Source organism: Eschrichtius robustus, chromosome 4 (assembly GCF_028021215.1).
Source record: "Eschrichtius robustus isolate mEscRob2 chromosome 4, mEscRob2.pri, whole genome shotgun sequence".
NCBI lineage: Eukaryota > Metazoa > Chordata > Mammalia > Artiodactyla > Eschrichtiidae > Eschrichtius > Eschrichtius robustus.
Window position 1 is genome coordinate 76,208,784 of NC_090827.1, and position 22,206 is coordinate 76,230,989.

The following is a 22,206-nucleotide window of genomic DNA, read 5'->3' on the forward strand; positions in this document are numbered from 1 at the left end:
ACGTCAGCAAGGCGACGAGAAACATTTCTAGGAACCAGAGAGCCCGGTGGGTTGCGCGGTGGGTCGGCTTTAAGGTGTTGGCTTATTCGCTGTGTGTGAAGAAGTGTTGGGGTTGGATTGTCGGGAGAAGGTCCGTATGGGCTCGGACCTCCCCGCTACCCCCTCACCCCTACGCCTTGTGAGTGGGTCTCGGCAGGAGGCGGTATCCACTGGGGACATGTGTGAGGGAGGCGAAGTACGAAGACACCTGCGGCTGACTGCGCACAGGTTTGCTTAGCTTCCGGGCAACCGCCTGGCCTCGGAGTTGAATCAGTGGTGTCTGGAGGGATAGAGTGTGGTGCAAAAAGCTGAACTTGACCCGTGTGCTCTCCCCACTCACCCTGCCTTAGACCCTCTGCTCCTTATTTCGAATGGAAATAAGCCTACCCTGTCTTGTTAGCGTGGTTTCGAAAAGCAATTGAAAAAATGTGTTAGAAGGTATAAAGTGCATTGTTATTAAACGGAGTTGCTTAGTGAAAGTTAAGAAGCTGGTGGATACGGGAAAATAAAGTTTTTAGATTATTTATGTCTTTAAAATAGCCAATAACCTAGGGAGAGCCCCTGAGACTTCTGATGACTAAAGTAGCAGCCTCTACAGATATAAAGTAGCAAATATCTTAAAACTTAATGACCCCATTACATATATAATCTGTTTATCAGATTTTGCTTCCCCCCTGCCCCCTTCTTATATGTATAGCATTCTCTATTGGAGCGAATTTAGTATAGCATTCTCTATTGGAGCGAATGTATTTATGATTCAGTTAATGAAAATGAAAACCTTAGACAACAAGAATAGATTTTTGCCTTAATTCTCTATAGCAGCCACTGGGAAACTGGCAATTAAAAGTTTAAAAACATCTTAATTGTTGTGTAGATATGTGTGGTGAATCTTGTAATTTGTCATAAAAAAATGACTTTTTAAAAAAGAATTTAATCCATTTTATAATCTTGCCCCTTACTTTGATGTCAAGGGATTTTAGATTATAGTATATTAATCAAATTGTCCTCCTGTGGAAAATTAACTGCTGGATGTGTTTTTGCATTAAAACAGTGCTTTTTTTTTTTTTGCATGTAGACTATAACTTTTTGTTAAAATGCTTTAGTATAATACATTCTGTAGTATAGGCAATTTGTTATTCATTTGGGGAGAGGGAAGCAGAAGGTCCCCTTCTGCACTAACTGAATCTTGAAGAATGAACTCATTCCCATAATTTTAGTGCATGTTATGAAAAGCTTTCCTTATATTTACGTAACGGTCATTTGTGTGTATGAGGAAAGCTTAAAAATTTTATCTTGTGCATCACAGAAAGAGCTAGTATTTATGGAAAAGACTGTACGTACTAAAGTTACTTTATATTTAAAAATTTTGTGTTTAGAAATCATAGCATTTCCAAACCTTATGGGTGTCAGCAGTTATTGGTTCATTTTACTCTCTTTAGAAATGTTTTATTTTCTGTAATTGATATTGATTAAATGACATGGATGAATCAGTAGGGAAATGAGTTCAAATAAGCATAAACAAATAAAAAACTTGAATAATTAAAATAGACTATTTGATAAATCTTATTTGCTTTGAAATCCAGAAAATAAATTTCACAGTGGGAAAACAAAAATCACCTTTACCTTCAAGGAAATACTAGGAGTTGTGAAGTTTTTTTGTTGTTGTTCAGTCATCCCTAAAGTTTCTTAGATGAAATACTGTTTCAGATTTCCTTTTTTTTTAACTTAAAAAATTTTTTTTATTTATTTATTTTTGGCTGCGTTGGGTCTTCATTGCTGCGCGTGGGCTTTCTCTAGTTGCGGCGAGAAGGGGCTACTCTTCGATGTGGTGCTCGGGCTTCTCACTGCAGTGGCTTCTCTTGTTGCAGAGCACGGGCTCTAGGCATGCAGGCTTCAGTAGTTGTGGCGCGCGGGCTCAGTAGTTGTGACTCGCGGGCTCTAGAGCGCAGGCTCAGTAGTTGTGGTGCACGGGCTTAGTTGCTCCGAGGCATGTGGGATCTTCCCGGACCAGGGCTCTAACCTGTGTCCCCTGCATTGGCAGGCAGGTTCTTAACCACTGGGCCACCAGGGAAGCCCCAGATTTTCTTTTTATAGAATCTGCATTGAGAAGCCCAAAGAACATTGTATTGATACAATACTTTACTGAGTCATAATACTATATTTAGAGTCTAAATTTAAATGAATTTATTGACAATTTAAAAATCAAACTAGAGGGAATTTCCTGGCGGTCCAGTGGTTAGGACTTGGCGCTCTTGGGGCCCTGGGTTGGATCTCTGGTCGGGGAACTAAGATCCTGCAAGCTGCCAAACAAACAAACCAAACAAATAAATATCAAACTAGAGTATGAAGAGCTTACTTCTTAACAATTATAAAAGTGGCTTACTGTGTTACAATAATAATAAGCACAGTTTATATATAGAGGACTAGAACTGGATGGATGTAAAGGTTTTTTGTCTTCTTTCTATCAGAGGTTGGTTTTGCTTTCACCTAAATTCAGTTCCTAAAAGCAGACTTCATTTGCATTAGTCTTTTCAAAGTTACCATACAGGATTGTAACCACTTTATTTTAATCAATGTGTAACAACTGAAGAAAAATGAAAAAATTAAGCATGTGGTACTTTAGATTTGGTTTTATTTTGGGTAATTATTTATTATTATTCATTTCTTTTTTACCTTGTGTTCTGTTTTGAGAGAATTCTACATTTCTGCTTGTTTCATCCTCACCTATGTATATACCATTCCCCTCTCAAATTTTCTTCCACCTCTGACAGGGAGTTAGGTTGCTTGTATCAAAATTTCAACCTCATTGTTCTCAGCAAAGTTACCATAGACAGTTGGTAGTTCAGAGATTAACTGTGTGTCTTTGATGTAGTTATTTTTGTGAGGAGTGATTGTATAGAATTTTTTCTCTACTTCCCGTCCCCCAACAAACTCCCTAAAACTCCTTGTCCCCCTAACATTTCTGGAAATAGGTAGAATTCTCTGCTACCAGTGATGTTCAGATAAACTTCAGTGAAATGACTCTTCAGGAATTGGTGCATCAGGCTGCCTCCCGTTATTCGGATAAAATAGCTGTATGTTTTGATGAATGTAACAACCAGCCTCCAGTTTATTACACCTACAAGACTGTGGTTAATGCTGCTTCAGAATTATCAAATTTTCTGCTGTTACATTGTGACTTTCAAGGAATTCGGGAAATTGGTCTGTACTGCCATCCTGGGATAAACTTACCCTCTTGGATTTTAGGGTAATATTTTTTAGAACTAAAAATTTGATATCTTAAAGTAAGATTATTTTCAACAGATATTCTGTGCTGACTCTGTACTTTGTTTCTTTAGAATTCTCCAAGTCCCGGCTGCTTATGCACCTATTGATCCAGATTCACCACCAGCATTATCAATTCATTTTATGAAAAAATGTAATCTAAAGTATATCCTTGTTGAAAAACAGCAAATTAATGTAAGTGTGGGTATTTCAGTTGTTTGTTTGTATTTTTATGTGTTACATTTACTTTTCAATTGAAGGGGTCCCATCCTCTGTCTTGATTTCTAAATTCACTAACTCAGCAAAATTTCTTGGTCTCAGCACTGTTGACATTTTGGGTTGGGTGTTTGTTGTGAGGAGTGTCCTGTACATTATAGGATGTTTAGTAACCCCCATGGCCTCATCTAATAATTGCCAGTAGCACCCCCTAGTTGCAACAACCAAAATTGTCTTCAGACATTGCCAGATGTCTCCTGGAGGCACCCTCCACCCCGCATGCTCCACTGAGAACCACTGCTCAATGGCATGGACATATCTTCTAGCCTCATAATAATGTATTGTGCATTGTTTTGAATTTACTTTCTCTTTCCAAAGTTGTTCTTATAGTAGGAAACTTTTATAATACTTGATACTTTTATCTTGGTGTATTTATGGCAACTTACAGTGGTCAGCAACATTAAAGAACTGTATCCAAGCTTAGATTTTGAAAAAGAGATTGGCACTTAAACCAGACCTTTCTGGAAAACTAAATTTATTATTTTTTTTATTTTTAAGTGACTGCCAACCAGAGATCTAGCCAAGAAACACTGCTTTAGGGGCAAGAATTGGTATTATATGTTAAGCAGGGTACCCCATGTTTCATTATTATTTCTTCATTTCTTGTTTATAAAATATTGTTTTACCATGGAGAAAACATTATAGAAACTATATTCAATTTAGCCTATTGTTACCCATTTCCTATATGAACCATTTTATATTAGGGGTAACTTAAATGCATTTTACCTATTTGTGTATATGTGTGTGCATCTATATCTGTAATATATAGCAGTAAGACAATTCAAAAGCTTCAGATATTATATGGAGGACGTCCTAGAGAATAATGGGTATTAGAGTAAGGCCTCCAGAAAGAGACAATAAAGTATTAATTTGGTTAATAAATATTTTCTAAGTACACATATATCAGTGTCTGGCCACAGTTTTCTCTTCTGTTCCTGAAATTGGTTATTTGTTGATAAGTTAGCAAGACTAAAATGAGGATGTGATATTCATTTTTATAACAACCTTGGTGAAAGTTCTATAGACAAGGTGGGTGGGTGGGAGAATTAATTGTCAACATCAAGCTATTCTTTATAACTGCATATAGGAAGGAGTTGAGTACATAGCAGCAAACCCCACAGAAACTACCTTGCTTCCTGTTCCATGATTTTGATGATGGTGTAAGTGTTCTTCCTTCACTTAACACAGGAGCAATCATTGTATTTATTGAGCATCTACTGTATGCCCATGATCCACTAGAGTAGTGGTTTTCAGCTGGCCATGATTTTACCTGCCAGGAAATATTCTGCAATGTCTGGAGATATTTTTTATTGTCATGATGGAAAGGGGGTGCACTGGCTTCTAATGGGTAGAGGCCAGGGATGCTGCTAAAAACTCTACAATGCATAAGACAGTCCCCACAAAGATTTAACTGTTCCAGAATGTCAGTAGTGTTTACATTGAGAAACTCTGCACTAGAGACAGGGTGTTTGGGAGGGCATTGGTATGTGAAAGCAGCCTAAGATATGATTCTTGCCCCCCAGTTGCTTATATAGTTGGAGAGAAAAGGTTAGTACTTCCAAGGTCTGCATAGTGTGATATTGCCCTAAGCAAAGTATACATAACCTAGTAGAGATAGGACAGTTTTAATGGAGGAGGATGGTTTTTGAGCTAGGTCTTAAGAATATGTGGGCCTTAATTTTTTTCACATTATAGGATATACCACACCTTACACCTAAAACCACAACACAAACACAAACAGAAAACTCCTGGTCCTGGGTTGTGATCTTTTCCTCTCATTTAAATTGATTTCTTTATTGTGAAAACTTGTTATGCTTCATTAAGCTGCTGCTTATCAACCTAAAAAGACATACTCAAAGCAAACTTCTGTATTAATCTATTTCCATCTACCAGATAACTGAGCCAGAAACTCAGCAATCTTCTCAAGCTTACTCCCTATCCAGAAAGTCATCAAGTCCTATTGATTCTTTCTTCATAGACCCTTTCTATCTACTTCTGCTGCAACAGACCATTCAGGCCCATATAGCATATCTGAATTGTTATGAAAGGTTCATTAAAGGCTCTCATTTAAATGAGTCTTGCATATCAGTCTCTCCTTGACAAGCAAAGTCTAGTCTGTGCTATTGCCACTTTCAGTTAGATCCCATCACAGGTTAAGGTCTAAACTCCTTGGTGTTGAGTATACAGTTCTTAAGGATTAGCATCTCATCTCCTATCAATAGCACTACTTATCTTCTCCATCTCCCCCAATTCTGCAGCTTATTGGAATGTGTACTGTTCTCCATAACACCAGCTTTGTCAGGTCAGATACTGTGTATTGACTTGTTTGTTTAAAGTACCCCTCTTTATTTGGAGAATAGCTACTTATAACACAAATATTACATATGAAGAATCAATCTCTGACCTTCCAGGCAAGTTAAGTTCAGCCTTCTCTGTTCTCATTCATGGTTTTTTTTTTTTTTTCTTTTGATTGATTGATTGACTGATTTTGGCTGTGCCGTGGTATGTGGGATCTTAGTTCCCAGACCACGGATCGAACCTGCGCCCCCTGCAGTGGAAGCATGGAATCTTAACCACTGGACCACCAGGGAAATCCCCTGTTCTCATTCACATTTAAAGCATATTTCATTATCACACCACATTACACTGAAGTTGTGTGTTTTTATGTCTCTATTTTAAAGATGAGTTTGAAAGTAAGCACCGCACTTTACTCTTGGAGGTTTCTCATTTATCTTTTTATTCTTGGATATATAGCAAGTACAGTTGACCCTTGAACAACTCAGGGGTTAGGGGCACTGACTTCTGTGCAGTGGAAAATTCGCCTATAACTTTACAGTTGTCCTTGGTACCCGCATCCACAGATTCAACCAACCTCGGATATAAGTGGACCTGCGCAATTCAAACCCACGTTCAAAAGTCAGCTGTACTTAAAAAAAAAAAAAAAAAGCTATGTTGAATGAGTAAATGAATACTTAATATTCTATATATATTCTATATGAAAGAGAATGCCTTTTAACATATTAATGTTGTAAAACTTTGTTCCCCATTTAACACAGAAATTCAGATCTTCCTATGAAACATTATTGAACTATGATGTGTTTACAGTAGAACATAATGACCTAGTACTCTTCAGACTTCACTGGAAAAATGTTGAGGTGAGCTTGATGCTAAATAATAGCATAAGAAGAGAGACATATGAAAAAGAAAAAATGACAAAGAGCATGAATTCTGAGAACAGCAGTGAAGAAAAGTCAGAAGAGCACATGGATGTGAGGCTAAAGCATTGCTTGGCCTATGTTCTCCATACATCAGGCACCACGGGGATACCTAAGATTGTCAGAGTCCCTCATGCATGTATAGTGCCAAACATCCAGCACTTCCGGTAAGTTCTATCCTTAGAATCCTTCTTCAGAACTCGTATTTTAAAGGGAAAAATTAATTTTGAAATACCTGTTCTTTATAACTCTTGTTTCTAAATTGACCGTCCTAAGTACTTGGGTCTCTTGTTTCAGCTATATCTGAACTTTAGTTCTCTGCAGAGTAGGGCTTTACCTGTTTGATCCAGACCTGGAGCCAAACAACAATCAAATGATATGGCTGGAAGCTTTGCTTCTTAATTATTAGTAAGAAGAGAGGAAACATATTCCTGGCAGAGGTACCTACAGAGGTATGGGAGAAAGAAGGAGCTTGGCTTGCTAGAGTGCACTGGGCAGAGCTGAAGAGTGGGAGGGTAGGAGTCATAAGACCTGAGGGGGCAGGCACCTGGTGTGCTCTGCTGGAGAAGTTTGAACTTAATCCAAGGAACCATTAAAAAATTTTGCATTTCATTATGTTTACTCTTGTAGCATCGTTGAGTTGGTTTTACTGTTATGGGAAATGAGAAATCTCTATAAAGTTGAGATTCTCAACTTCTGAAGAAAGGAGGAAATAGAGGAGGAAAGGAACCAGAGGAGAGTAGGCTTAGAAAATCAGAGGAGGAAACAGAAATAGAAATGGAAACCTCATGGGACACATACGTAATTTTATGTCATTATAAGTTTTATGTAATTAAAAATTTTTTAGTAACCACATTTAGAAAGTAAAAAGTGGGGACTTCCCTGGTGGCGCAGTAATTAAGAATCCGCCTGCCAATGCAGGAGACATGGGTTCGATCCCTGGTCCGGGAAGATCCCACATGCCGCGGAACAACTAAGCCCGTGTGCCACAACTACTGAGCCTGCGCTCTAGAGCCCACGAGCCACAACTACTGAAGCCCGTGTGCTTAAAGCCCATGCTCCGCAACAAGAGAAGCCACTGCAATGAGAAGCCCACAAACCGCAACAAAGAGTAGCCCCCACTCACCACAGCTAGAGAAAGCCCGCGTGCAGCAACGAAGACCCAACGCAGCCAAAAATAAATAAATTAATTAATTTTAAAAAAGTAAAAAGTGAAATTAATTTTAACAATATATCTTATTCAGTATACTCCAAATATCATTTTAATATGTATCAATATAAAAATTTAGTGAGGTACTTTACAATCTTTTTTTTTTTTTAAATTTTTGGCTGCGTTGGGTCTTCGTTGCTGCACAAGGGCTTTCTCTAGTTGCAGTGAGCGGGGGCTACTCTTCGTTGCTGTGAGCGGGCTTCTCATTGCAGTGGCTTCTCTTGTCGCAGAACGTGCGGGCTCGGTAGTTGTGGCTCGTGGGCTCTAGAGCGCAGGCTCAGTAGTTGTGGTGCATGGGCTTGGTTGCTCTGCGGCATGTGGGATCTTCCTGGATCAGGGATCGAACTGGTGTTGACTGCATTGGCAGGCAGTTTCTTAACCACTGTGCCATCAGGGAAGTCCTACATTCTTTTTTATATACTAATTATTTTCAAAATCTAGCACGTATTTTATAAACATCTCTATGTGGACCAGTCGCATTGTTAGTGCTCAATAGGCACATGTATCTAGTGGCTACCATATTGGATGCCCAGGTCTAGAAGGAAGGAATGGTTAAATGCTGCAGAGGTGTCTGTTGTAATTGGCAATCTGTTTTTTTAGTTTTAGTTTTGTTTTTAATATTTATTTTATTTATTTATTTTAATTTTTGGCTGCGTTGGGTCTTAGTTGTGGCACGCGGGATCTTCATTGTGGCATGTGGGATCTTTTGTTGAGGCGCATGGGCTCTTCGTGTGGCTTCTCTCTGGTTCTGGTGTGCAGGTTTTCTCTCTCTAGTTGTGGTGTGTGGGCTCTGTAGTTTGCGGCACGCGGGCTTCTCTCTAGTTGAGGTGCGCAGGCTTAGTTCCCCGACCAGAGATTGAACCCGCATCCCCTGCATTAGAAGGCGGATTCTTTAACACTGGACCACCAGGGAAGTCCTGACAATCTGGTTTTTAGTGACTTCACTTCTAATTCCCAGGGCTGAAGACAGTACAGGCTGGAGATAAGAGAATGAGAGATAAGGAAATGGAGACAACAAAAGTAAAGTGTTATTTTCTAGAAACTAGTTTTAATAGAAGAGAAAGGATTCTGGGAGGGTGTAGCTTTTTTATCTTTGATTTTAGATGGGAGAGACTTGTAGGCTGAGCATAAAGACCTGGTAGAGAGGATTGGTTAGAAAAATCAAGTAGTAGGAATATGGTAAAGGAGTAAGATATTTTGAGATGGGAGGAGATGATATTTAAAATACTCTCTCTTCTTTAGAGAGCCTTAAAAGGATAAGAGGGATAATAAGTTACATAAATTCTTTATGTAATAAGGAATGTTAGAGGAAGTTGATGGATTGTAACTTTAGAAAGAAATAGGATGCAATGTCCTATGCTAACATTATGGGAAGTGAGGTGGGGATGGAGATATAGGCAACTTGAAGAGAGTGGAACTGATTTGGAATCTAGGAGAGGTGGGAGAGACAGCTGACTAAGAGGCACTGGGCCTAACAGGCAGGAATTGTCTGTAAGGTGAGAGCAAATATGTGCTCAGTGAGGGATGAGGGGCTAATTTGTGAGTAGAGTGTACAAATTTCTTGATAGCTATTTTGTGCTTGAACTTAATGAACTCTATTTGCTTATTAAACCCTTCTTGGTTTACTTTTAGGTTCACAAGTAAGCAAAGTGCTAAATAATTGGATTCTGAAAGATGAAATGTTAAGATATCCAATTTAGAAATTGAAACAGTGATGTTAAATTTTCTATTTCATTTGGACCTAAATCACCAAGCTACGGAGTACCAAATTTCAGCTGACCCCCCAAATATTATCAGAATAACCTGTTAGTAAGATAAAGCTGAGTTTATTGCTTACATTGGTAGGAGAGAATGCTGCCTACCTCCAAGAGTATGATGGTCTCAGAGGGAGAAGGGCAGGATCTGATTTACTGAGATTTTGAAGTAAGGTAGATCTTTCTTTTTTTTTTATTAAGTAATTTATTTATTTTTGGTTGCATTGGGTCTTCGTTGCTGTGCACGGGCTTTCTCTAGTTGCAGCGAAGCAGGGGCTGCTCTTCTTTGCGGTCCGCGGGCTTCTCATTGCGGTGGCTTCTTTTGTTGCAGAGCACGGGCTCTAGGCTCGTGGCCTTCAGTAGCTGTGGCTCACGGGCTTCAGTACTTGTGGCTCGCGGGCTTCAGTACTTGTGGCTCGCAGGCTCTAGAGCACAGGCTCAGTAGTTGTGGTGCACGGGCTTAGTTGCTCCACAGCATGTGGGATCTTCCCGGACCAGGGCTCGAACCTGTGTCCCCCGCATTGGCAGGCGGATTTTTTATTTATGTATTTATTTTATTTATTTTTGTCTGCATTGGGTCTTCGTTGCTGCACGCCGGCTTTCTCTAGTTGCGACGAAGGGGGGCTACTCTTAGTTGCGGTTTGCGGGCTTCTCATTGCGGTGGCTTCTCTTGTTGTGGAGCATGGGCTCTAGGTGTGCGGGCTTCAGTAGTTGTGGCTCGCGGGCTCAAGAGCGCAGGCTCAGTAGTTGTGGTGCACGGACTTAGTTGCTCCGCAGCATGTGGGATCTTCCCGGACCAGGGATCAAACCCGTGTCCCCTGCGTTGGCAGGCGGATTCTTAACCACTGCACCACGAGGGAAGTCCCTGGCAGGTGGATTCTTAACCACTGCACCACCAGGGAGGATCCTAGACCTTTCAATACAGGGGCTTAATGTAAGGATTGGGTAAGGTTTGTGATATAATCGTGATGGATTGGTGGAAATAGCAAAGGAACTTTTGAGAAAAGAGGTTCAGAGAGTCTTGGGTTGTAAACTGTTTTTGATGCTTTTGCTAAAGAGATGATTTGGTTTTCATTAATGAACAATAAAGTTATACGTAACTTCTGTTTTCTTGGTTTAGAGTCTCCTAGAATAATAAAACTGTGCTAATGAAGACAATGTAAATAGTAAGTCCTATTAATATAGGCAGTAAACTCAGTAAACTGTGTGAGGGTAAACCTTTTTTGTTTTGTTTTTTTTAGCTGTGACAGTACTACTCTCTGAAAGCAGATTATGGGACTTTGATTTGCTTTTTGTCTTTTGCTTTATTGTTTTAATAAGAACATGTGAGAAGAATTGTGTTGTTTATGCCCACAGACATTTTACAAAGACAGATATGGTATCTTCTGTAGTGATAACATGGAATTGAACTTCCCTTAAAATATTTACTAATCTTTCTAGATTATGCCAAAACAAAAAAAGAAAAAAAAGCTGAATAGCTGCTCTTTGATAGCTGTGCATCAAATATATAGTCTTTAGTTGTATAAGCATTTGTGAGCTTTTAGTTTTTAAGGAACTATTTTCTTTTTTGTGCACAGTTACCTAGTTTGATTGCAGAGTCAGAAATGAAATGGAAATTTAAAACTCCTTTTGTTTCAGTCAAACAAGAAAAGTAGCTCAGTGAAGTTAAAAAAAAGTAAAAAAAAAAAAAAAAAAAAAGTAGAACTTTTCTATTATTTTATTGTGGCTTTTTTTTAAGCCCCCTTTCACTTCTGGAGCTTGATGACTTAATATAGTACTCTGAAGGAATGCCCAACAAAACATATCCTTTTTATATATTTGTTTAGATTATTTATCTTGTTAAATATATTTTTGTAATCATATCTTAAAGAGAAGTACATGGGCTTCCCTGGTGGCGCAGTGGTTTAAACTCCGCCTGCCAATGCAGGGGACATGGGTTCGAGCCCTAGCCTGGGAAGATCCCACATGCTGCGAAGCAACTAAGCCCGTGCACCACAACTACTGAGCCTGCGCTCTAGAGCTCACGAGCCACAACTGCTGAAGCCCTTGCACCTAGAGCCTGTGCTCCGCAACAAGAGAAGCCACCGCAATGAGAAGCCCGTGCACCGCAACAAAGAGCAGCCCCCGCTTGCCGCAACTAGAGAAAGCAGCACAGCAGTGAAGACCCATCGCAGTCAAAAATAAATAAAATAAATTTATTTTTTTAAAAATTATATATACATATATATATATATATGTATATATAATTAGGTTTAAAAACCTATATTGTTGGGGAAGAAAAACTTTACCCTCTTAAGTTCAGTGTCTGGGAACCTGTGAATTAGACTGACAAAAGACAGATTAACAAAGAAAAAATGTTTATTCATATACATATGGGAGCTAACAAAAGAAATAGCTCGCTCATTGTAGGGGAGGCAAACTTTTACCTTTGTCGATGAAAATTCAATTAACAAATTAAGAAGAAAAAAGGGAATTTTATTCGAGCCAAACTGAGGATTATAACCCGAGAGAGTCTCAGAAAGCTCTGAGAACTGTTCTGCCTGTTAAAAGTCGAAGGCACACTCATACATTTTCTGGACAAATGATCATATGCCAAAATGACATACTGATATTTTACATAAAGTTCTCCAAAGATATATATAGTCCAGGTAAACATGTACAAAGCGAGTTGCAAGTCATTACGACCCCCTACAGAGTTGGGAAAGAATGCTGTTCTTTTAAGAAGTCACATTGCTAGCATCAGAAGAAAGGGGGGAGAAATGATCTTTTACAGTGGAGGAGGCATTCACATCTTTGAGGAGGCTTGGTTAAGGTGTAATGCAGATGCACGCTGCACAGTTGGGAAGGAGGTGGGGGAGACCCAAACAGACACAGAGAATTTTATGTTTAAATTTTCTTGTCTCGCCTTAAAATGTAAATTTTATTTCATCACTTTTTACCCTCTTAGGGTTCTTTTTGGCTGGGTCTGAGAATTAGATTGACAAAAGAAAGGTCAATGGAAGAAAAGCATACATTTAAGTATAACAAGTTTTATGTGGCACAGGATCCTTCATAAGGAATGACCCAAAGAGATGACAAGACTATATTAGGTTAAACAAAGAAAGGCAATTGTGGAAAAGTGACTAAACTGTGTGGGGAGGCTAAAGGAAGATAAGAATTATTTTAACCAGGTCTGTTTGTATAGAGTTCTCTTGCTTTCAGCGTCTCATCCTTGATATTAAGAACATTACTTTCCTTCTGGTATAGGGAGGACATCTTTCATGTGGGAATTTCATCTGCCTTTATGAAAAACAGGAAGGTCAGAGTGTTTTTGTTTTGCTGTTTTTCAAGTGCCTTTAACTCAAAATGGTCAATATACCAGAGCTGCATATTTTGGGGTAGCATGTTCTGAACTCCATCATTAAATGCTTAAAGTTGGGGCTTATCTACCTAACTTAGTAGGGGAAAGGGAGGGGAAGAAAGGCTTCTATGGGAAATACAAATTGGTTTCTTTAGGAAAGACAAAAGCAGATAAGAAACTTTGTGGTAATGTTGGCCTATGCATGTGAGGGTAGTTTCATCATGTCGTCAGGGCCATAAAACTCCCCAGTAGAGGGGTTTATGGTGGGTTTACTCTTGGTGTACTTTTGGGAGTAAAAGTCACCCTGAAGATGGAATTTATGGTAGTCTCATTCCCCAGAAGTTTCTGCTATCAATCAGATAAGGGAAGCTCCAGGAAGGCTTCTTTCTGCATCTGTTGAATCCAAAATGTCTTCAGCTTAAAATAATCTTCATACCAACCCTGGGGTTCCAAGTGGGTCCCCACAATACCATACTTGAAGATATTTTGAAGTTAAGGTAATCCTTGCTTTTAGATAGAATGAGTTTTTTGTCTTTAAATTGAAAAGTGTTATAGGCTCATCGCTGACCATCCATGCTCTATAATACCCTTATCACATATATTCTGTTCTGCTCTTTGTTGAGTTACTGAGAGAAAATGCCAAATAATGGGAAAAGGGAGTCAGAGGTCTCTATTAATCATCATTCAATAAGTAGTATAGAAGAAGTCAAGATTCTACCTGAAAAACAGAACTGGGAGTATATATCAGGGATCTATTACAAGGAATTGGCTTACACTTGTGGGGCTGGCTAAGCAAGACGGAAGTCCATTGGGTAGACAATTAGAAAGGGGTGATTGTGAACAGACTGGAACCCCATGGGCATGTGCTTGTCCACAGGCAAGTCAGGGAAGAGGATCCAGGGGAAAGGGAGACTAACTGCTGAACTAGCTAATTGCTGATCCAGCTGATGTTTGGAGTCTCTTCAGAGAAGGCCTAAACACTCTCTTAAAGGCCTTCCAACTGAGTTAATCCAGCCAGTGCAGGATAACCTCCCTTTTGATTAAAGTCAGCTTATCAGGGACTTTAATCATATCTACAAAATCCCTTCACAGCAGCACCTAAGCTAGTGTTTGATTGAATAAATGGGAGAAGGTGTGTGTGCTATCAAATGACAGCTGTCCGCCTTCTGTCCTCCAACTGTCTAGAGAGAATATCCCTTGTCTTCTACCCTAACGGGAAACATACTATCAATAGAAAGGGAATTCTGAGGACCGTAATTCAGTCCAGTCAAGTTGATGCATCAGAAGGCCATCACATATGATAAAATACGTCATGGTAAAAAGTGGCTTTGCTTTAAATGGCTTTTAATCCTTACATTTATAAAGAAGAGTTCTAGAATTAATAGCACCGTTTTGGTTAATCTAAGAGAAAAAAAAAATCTGGCCAACATCTGGAAACTTAATGGTTGTAAATACTTCTTTAGGATATGTGTTTACTAAGTGTTAGGCATTTCTCATAATTACATTCTGTTTTGCCTTAGGGTGCTTTTTGAGATCACTCAAGAAGATGTTTTGTTTCTGGCTTCACCTCTGACCTTTGATCCTTCTGTTGTGGAAATATTTGTTGCTCTATCAAGTGGTGCCTCTCTGCTTATTGTACCAACTTCTGTCAAAGTGCTCCCGTCAAAATTAGCTGCTGTTCTCTTTTCCCATCACAGAGTGACTATTTTACAGGTACATTTTAGTAGCAAATGAAATGTTTTGTCTTTAATTATTCAGTATTTTAAGTGTGTTAGAGACTATTTTATATTCCTGTAGCTCTTTACAATGGATTAATGATAATCTAGTTAGATTATCAAGGGCTGTCTTCCTGATGATGTCGCTTTTTGTTTGTTTGAGAATGAAAAAAATCAGTTAATTCTGTCTAGAAAATTCTTTTACTATGCACTTTGTACATACTATAGTAACTAAAGGAACTTTTACTCAAATCTGTTGGAATATGCCTCTCTTGTCTTAAAGTTTTGAGTTTATTGTGTTTCCCACTAAAAGCTGCTTTAAGTAAGTTAAATTATAATTGACTTAGAAATTTAGATTTTCTGATTTTTACATCGGTATGTTTTATATTAACCTAAAAAAATATATTTTTTAAGTTTGGCATTTTTGAAGATTTAAAAAATATATATGTGAAAGTATGTGACTTGTACTCTAGCCTAAAGATATAGCATTGCAAGTGGTTAATGAAACTAGAGAGAATTAATAAAATTATATGCATATCATGATAAATTAAAATTTTTTAAAATGAGACTTGAGAGGATGTTAAATTTCTTCCCAGAGACAAAATTTGATGCTGACTTTCTTCTTAGGAAATGTGTTTTTCTTCCTATTAAAAAAACCATTATATATAAATGAAATGAGTATAGCAATGCAGTTTGCTAGGTATCAGTGGTATAAATTCTCATCTGTTGGTGAATCATTCTATGAATCTGGGCAAGATTTTAATACAACTTTTATTTTCCTGTAAAATTCAAGGAGCATAATTTTTCAGGGAATATTTGCTAAGTACCTTAATAGTGTCTTACACCTCTCTAAATCTGACCCCCTTGCTTAATGTTAAAGCACAATCTCAGATAAATTTACTTTAGCAGTGGTTTTTAACTTTTCTGGGATCATAGATCCTTCTGAGAAATGGATACACATTTACTAACTCTGTTCCCAAAATACAGCAAATTTCGCATATAGTTTCATTGTGATTTTATATAACTCACAATACATATTTACTTGGAATATTATGAGCAGATCACATTTGACTTGGTTTGAGTAAGGAAGAGAAGCACAAAAGCTGACAGGCTAGCCTTTCTTTCGTATAAGACACATGTCTTGTAGTAAATTTTAGCTTTATTTTATTATCAGGGTTCACCTTTTCCCTCCAGAGTCAATTTCTTACCAAATAATATGTAAGTCATCAAGGAGATACATATATATATATTTTTAAGAGCTCCTTGTACAGATTTTATTTACAGATAACCTTGCCCAAACCTAATTGGATATTAAACAAGGATCTTAAAAGCTCTCAAAGAGAATACATGCTACTAAAGTTTTGAAAATTGGAAAAAATAGAATATCTTGAGTTATTGCAGGAGAGAAAGGCCCCAAAGTGAGATGGACTAAGCTTTTGAGGAAATTAAGAACCTCTTTATCTCAGGAGTAAGAGTTTTCTCTTGCGAAGAAAGGGCCAGTATTTGGTTTCTTACAAACCTAAAGTATATTTGGGAATTTTTTGCATACTCTGGGTAACAAAGTTATATTATTTAAACTTGATGCCTTTTAAAAGTGAAACCTTTTAGTTAGAGCAAAATCTTAGGTTGCTAGCTACCAAAGGGTCAACATAAGTGTTTTTCATTTTTACATAAATTTTTACTTAGACAATCTGGAAGAAAACTATAATATTTTCTATCACGTTTTTCTGTTATTTGCTAAGTCCTGTTTTCCTATGCCTAAGGTGATTTGGTAGCAAAGGATGTTGAGTTGTCCTGTGCCAATAAATTGATCATTTCAGTTTATCAGTATCTGAAAAGTGTTACTATGCTTTACCTTGCTGAATATTCATAGTTGTGCATTCATTTGTAGAGTTCAAAGTTGAAATTATCCTTAACACTAGAAATTAGGCCAGAATGTTTCAGATTTGCTTTACTGAAAATGGAGAGCAGGACCATTCAGTCGTCATTTTGACAAGAGATTTTCCTTATGATAAAAGTCTTGGGGGCTTCCCTGGTGGCGCAGTGGTTAAGAATCTGCCTGCCAATGCAAGGGACACGGGTTCGAGCCCTGGCCTGGGAAGATCCCACATGCCGCAGAGCAACTAAGCCCGTGCGCCACAACTACTGAGCCTGCGCTCAAGAGCCCGCAAGCGACAACTACTGAGCCCACGTGCCACAACTACTGAAGCCTGTGCGCCTAGAGCCCATGCTCCGCAACAGGAGAAACCACGACCATGAAAAGCCCATGCACCACAATGAAGAGTAGCCCCTGCTCACCGCAACTAGAGAAAGCCCGCGCACAGCAACGATGACCCAACACAGCCAAAAATAAAAACAAACAAATAAATAAATTTATTTAAAAAAAAAAAAAAACAGCTCTTGGTGGAACAGTTAAGAGCTTGATTTAGGATCATTTCAGGATAAATAGGGTGACCACTGTAATTTATTACCAGAAACTTGGAATCCTGAGAGTGAATGAAAGCACTAAATTCCCAGACAGTAATCTGGAACAATAAGAACATACTGGAATATAGGGTCATTCTACTACTTAAATATTTTGACAAGCCATGACCTTAAATAATCTCCCCAAATTAAAATTCAGGTTGTCCTTTTAGCTTTTATTGAAAGAAGCCATTTTAAAATCTTTATTCACGTAACCTCTGGCTACAGCCAAGTGAGGAGATTGGCAGATATGCTCCCCAAAAAGCAACTATAAAGCTGGACAAAATTGACAAAAATAACCATTTCAATACTTTAGAAATCAACTAAAGGCATATAACTATCTGAAACATGTTTATTTTTTTTTGTTTTTATTTTATTTTTTTTAACAGAAATATGTTTACATTTTTAAAAACTGCTGAATTTTGCTTTAAAAAAGGGAATCTGTGGCATTCTAGCCAGCAAGAAGGGCCTACAGCTCCAATAGCCTGAGGTTGCTATGGTGAGGAGGGCAAGCACATTCCTGACTGACCTTGAGGCTATGTGCATGCATGTAAGAGACACAAAAGAGCCCATGGAAAATAAAAGCTGGATCAGACTTGAAAATGACCTAACTTTGAATGAGCTCCCCTATCCACACACAGATCCATCTATACAGACAATCTGTCCAGTCACTGGTTGACATCTGAGCTATGCAGACATGAGGCGACCCTTAGGAAGTAAGACTTAAAAATGAAAACAAGAATATGTATTTTGGGACTTCCCTGGTGGTCCAGTGGTAAAGAATCTGCCTTACAATGCCGGGGACACAGGTTTGATCCCTGGTCAGGGAACTAAGATCTCACATGCCGCGGGACAACTAAGCCCGCTTGCCACAACTACTGAGCTTGCGCACTGCAACTAGAGAACCTGCGTGCCGCAAACCACAGAGCCCACGCACTCTGGATCCTGCACACCACAACTAGAGAGAGAAAAACCCTCATGCCAAAACTAGAGAGAAGCCTGCGCACCACAACGAAAGATCCCGTGTGCCGCAACTAAGACCTGATGCAGCCAAAAAAAAAAAAAAAAAGTATTTTAGGGAGTTCCCTGGCGGTCCAGCAGTTAGGATTCCAAGCTCTCACTGCCAAGGGCCAAAAAAAAAAGTATTTAATTAATTTATTTTTTGGCCATACCATGCAGCTTGTGGGATCTTAGTTCCCCCACCAGGGATTGAACCTGGGCCACGGCAGTGAAGGTGCTGAGTCTTAACCACCGGATTGCCAGGGAGTTCCCAAATACCTACTTTAAAAGCCAACTGAGCAGTGGCATCAGTGACCATACGGGGGAGACAATTCACAATGCAGGGGACCCGGGTTCCATCCCTGGTCAGGGAACTAGATCCCACATGCATGCTGCAATTGAGAGTTCGCATGTCACAACTAAGGAGCCGGCAAGCAGTAACTAAGGAGCCTGCCTCCTGCAACTAAGACCTGGTGCAAAATTAATTAATTAATTAATTTTTAAAAAAAGAAGTATATTGTTATATCAAGAACATGATATCTGCCTGAAAATAGAGGTTCCAAATACATGAAGCAAAAATGGACAGAACTGAAAGGAGAAATAGACAACTCAATGGTTTGAAATTTTAGTACCCTACTTTCAGTAATTCATTGAAAAACTATACAGAAATCAATGTGCATATAATAAAGAAGACTTGAATAACATTATCAGTCAAATTCCATATGTAGAACACTCCATCCACCAAATGCAGAGTACACATTTCCTAGGATAGGTCATATGCTAGGCTACAAAATAAGTCTCAGGAAATGTAAAATGTGTTGATGAAAAATTAGTCAATCTAAGAAAGAAATAAAGAATGTTCTTTGAGCCAAACTGAGGATTATAACCCGGGAGACAGTCTTTCAGAAAGATCTGAGGACCCTTCTGCCTGTTAGAAGTCAAAGCACAATTATGTACATTTTCGAAACAAAGAGTTATTGAAGTGACATATTGATAGTTTACATAGTCTAGATCTGCACATATAAGGCAAGTAGTGGGTCATTGTGACCCGTCACAGGATTAAGAAAGGAATGTTATCTTCTAAGGATTACCTTGTTGGTGCGAGGAGAAATTTGCTTTTTATGATGAAGCAGGAATTTCTGTGTCTTCTAAGGTGGTCTGGTTAATGTATAATGCAGATGCACATTGCACCGTAAAGCAAGGGTAGTGAGGACCAAATGGGCAGAGAAAGAATTTTATGTTAAAAAAATTTTTTTTTGTCCTGCCTTAAAAATAATTTTATTTCATCAAATGTGACTAAGTGGGATTTGTCCCAGGAATGCACATTTGCTTTAACATCCAAAAATCCACTGATGCTATATACTAGATAAAGAATAATGGACAAAAAGCACATAATTATGTCAGCAGATGCAGAAAAATTATTTGGCAAATCCAATGCCAATGATTAAAAAAAAAAGTCAACAAACTAGGAATAGAAGGGAACTTCCCCAACATGATAAAGGATGTCTACAAAAAGACTACAGCTAACATTATAATTGGATAAAAGACTGAATGCTTTCACCCTAAGATTGGGAACAAGGCAAGGATGTTTGCTTTTTCACTTCTCTTCAACATTATTCTGGTTGTTCTAGCCAGTGCAATAAAGCAAAAAGGAAGAAAGAAATTAAGCACCCACACTGGACAGGAAGAAGTAAAACTATTTGCAGATGACATGGGGGAACTACTACAACTAATAAACAAGTTCAGCAAGGTTGGAGGGTACAAGATCAATATGCAAAATCAACTATATTTCTACATTATAGAAAAAAAAGCCCAAAAATGAAATTAAGAGAATAATTATATTCACAATAGCATCAAAAATAATAAAATAGGAATAAATTTAAAGAAGAGCAAGGCTTGTACGATGAAAACTATAGAACATTGTTGATAGAAATTGAAGAGCTAAATAAATGAAGAGACATTTCATGTTTATGGATTGGACGTCTCAATATTGTCAAGATTGCAGTTCTCCCTATAAATTAAACCCAGTCCCTATCAAAATCCTGATAGACTTTTTTGGGAGTGAAATTGACAAGCTGATCCTAAATTTTATATGGAAATTCAAAAGCTAGTCCTGATCCATACAATAGAATAAAAAGTCCTGTGGTCTGAGTGTTTGTGTCCCCCCAGAATTCATATGGGGCCTTTGGGACTGCTTAGGTCATGAGGGTGAAGCCCTCATGAATGGGCTTTAGTGCCCTTGTAAAAAAGACCCCACAGAGCTTCCTATCCCCTTCCACCATGTGCAGACACAGCAAGAAGTCTAACCTGGAAGAGAGCTCTCACCAGAACCTGACCATGCTGGCACCCTGGTCTTGGACTTCTATCCTCCAAGAACTGTGAGAAATAAACTTCTGCTGTTTATAACCTACCCAGTCTACAGTATTTTGTTATAGCAGCCTGAACAGACTAAGACAAAAAAGAATGAACTATTGATATATACAACATGAATCACAAAGTATTTTCACTGAACATACAGTAAAAGATGCTAGGTCAAAACAGAATACATGTTGTATGATTCCATTTTTATAAAATTCTAGAAAATGTCAGCTGATCATCAGTGACAAAAAATAGATCAGCGGTTGTCTGGAGGAGAGGTCCAGTTGGAGGGAAGAATTACAATGGTACATAGGTGATTTTAGGGTTGAAGGATATGTTCATTATCTGGATTGTGGTGATGGTTTCACCGATAATATATCTCAAAATTTGTATTGTACACTTTAAATATGTATAGTTTATTGTATGTCAATTATATTATCTTAATAAAGTTGTTTTTTAAAATCTTTATTCATTGTTTTGCTTAGGCACTTCCTTAACACTTTTATATACTTTTTCTACATAGAAATAATGGGAAAGGAAATGTAAATTCATTTTATAGATTTTTGTCCTTGTAAACCTTTTTGTCTAAACTGCATAATGAAACATAATTAATATTTGCTTGTTTTTTACTGAAGCAAAATTTATGTCCACATTAAAAAGGTAATGCTGCTTCAGTAGTTTTCCAAATATGATTTGCCATTTAGTAAACACAGCCTTAATTTCCTTGTGAGCTCCCAATGTTAAGCTTTGGACTAATCACTACAGTGTGTTGTTTTTTTTTTTTTTTTTAAAGAAGTGATGGGAAAGAAATAATTTATTTTTAATGTATCTACAGGCAACACCGACATTGCTTAGAAGATTTGGATCTCAGCGTATCAAGTCAACTGTTTTATCAACCAATACTTCTCTTCGAGTATTGGCCCTTGGTGGCGAAGCATTTCCATCATTAACTGTTCTCAAAAGCTGGAGAGGAATAGGCAATAAAACACAAATATTTAATGTTTATGGTATCACAGAGGTATCAAGTTGGGCGACTTTTTACAGGATACCAGAGAAAATTCTTAACTCTACTTTGAAGTAAGGGTTTCAGTTACTTCAGGGTAGGGTAGAGAGAAACTGTTATTTTTCCAGTATCTTAACACAAATAGTATTTTTGATGGGCACTGGAGTAATATTTTATAAACACTATTTTATCTAGAATTTTAAGCTGGGAATCCAGAACCTTTCTTATTTTAACTGGTGCTACAGATCCTGCTAGAGGTTTTTGTAACTAAACAGCAATGAATAACATGATAACTTTTCCACCTAACCTTTTCCTCTTGTCAATCTTTGAATTATAACAAAAACTTTATTTTTCTTTATTTGGTACAATGTGATTTAAATACACTGGTAAATTTTCTATTCAAATGAAAAATTTTAAATTTGGTTTGGGTTGTTGTGTTTTCATAGATGTGAATTGCCTGTACAACTGGGATTTCCACTGCTTGGAACAGTAGTTGAAGTCAAAGATACTAATGGTTTCACAGTTCAAGAAGGCAATGGCCAAGTATTTTTAGGTTGTTTTACATTTGTT

The 22,206-nt window shown here is 38.0% G+C and overlaps 1 protein-coding gene across 6 annotated transcripts in view; it reads left to right on the forward strand.

Moving 5' to 3' along the window:
- The first annotated feature begins 17 nt into the window (after positions 1–17).
- AASDH (aminoadipate-semialdehyde dehydrogenase) overlaps positions 18–22,206 on the forward strand; it is a 33,868-nt gene continuing 11,679 nt past the window's right edge. For 2 of the 6 annotated variants that reach the window (XM_068542200.1, XM_068542205.1), the window contains exons 1-7: positions 207–267; positions 3,012–3,286; positions 3,378–3,498; positions 6,636–6,961; positions 14,619–14,811; positions 21,469–21,710; positions 22,083–22,189. In XM_068542200.1, the coding sequence (XP_068398301.1) occupies positions 3,057–3,286; positions 3,378–3,498; positions 6,636–6,961; positions 14,619–14,811; positions 21,469–21,710; positions 22,083–22,189 (1,219 nt within the window). In that variant the 5' untranslated portion in view covers positions 207–267; positions 3,012–3,056. Of the gene's footprint in view, positions 47–73; positions 268–2,969; positions 3,287–3,377; positions 3,499–6,635; positions 6,962–14,618; positions 14,812–21,468; positions 21,711–22,082; positions 22,190–22,206 lie in introns of those variants that run through there. The other 4 variants (XM_068542201.1, XM_068542204.1, XM_068542203.1 and 1 more) reach the window with 4 other exon arrangements.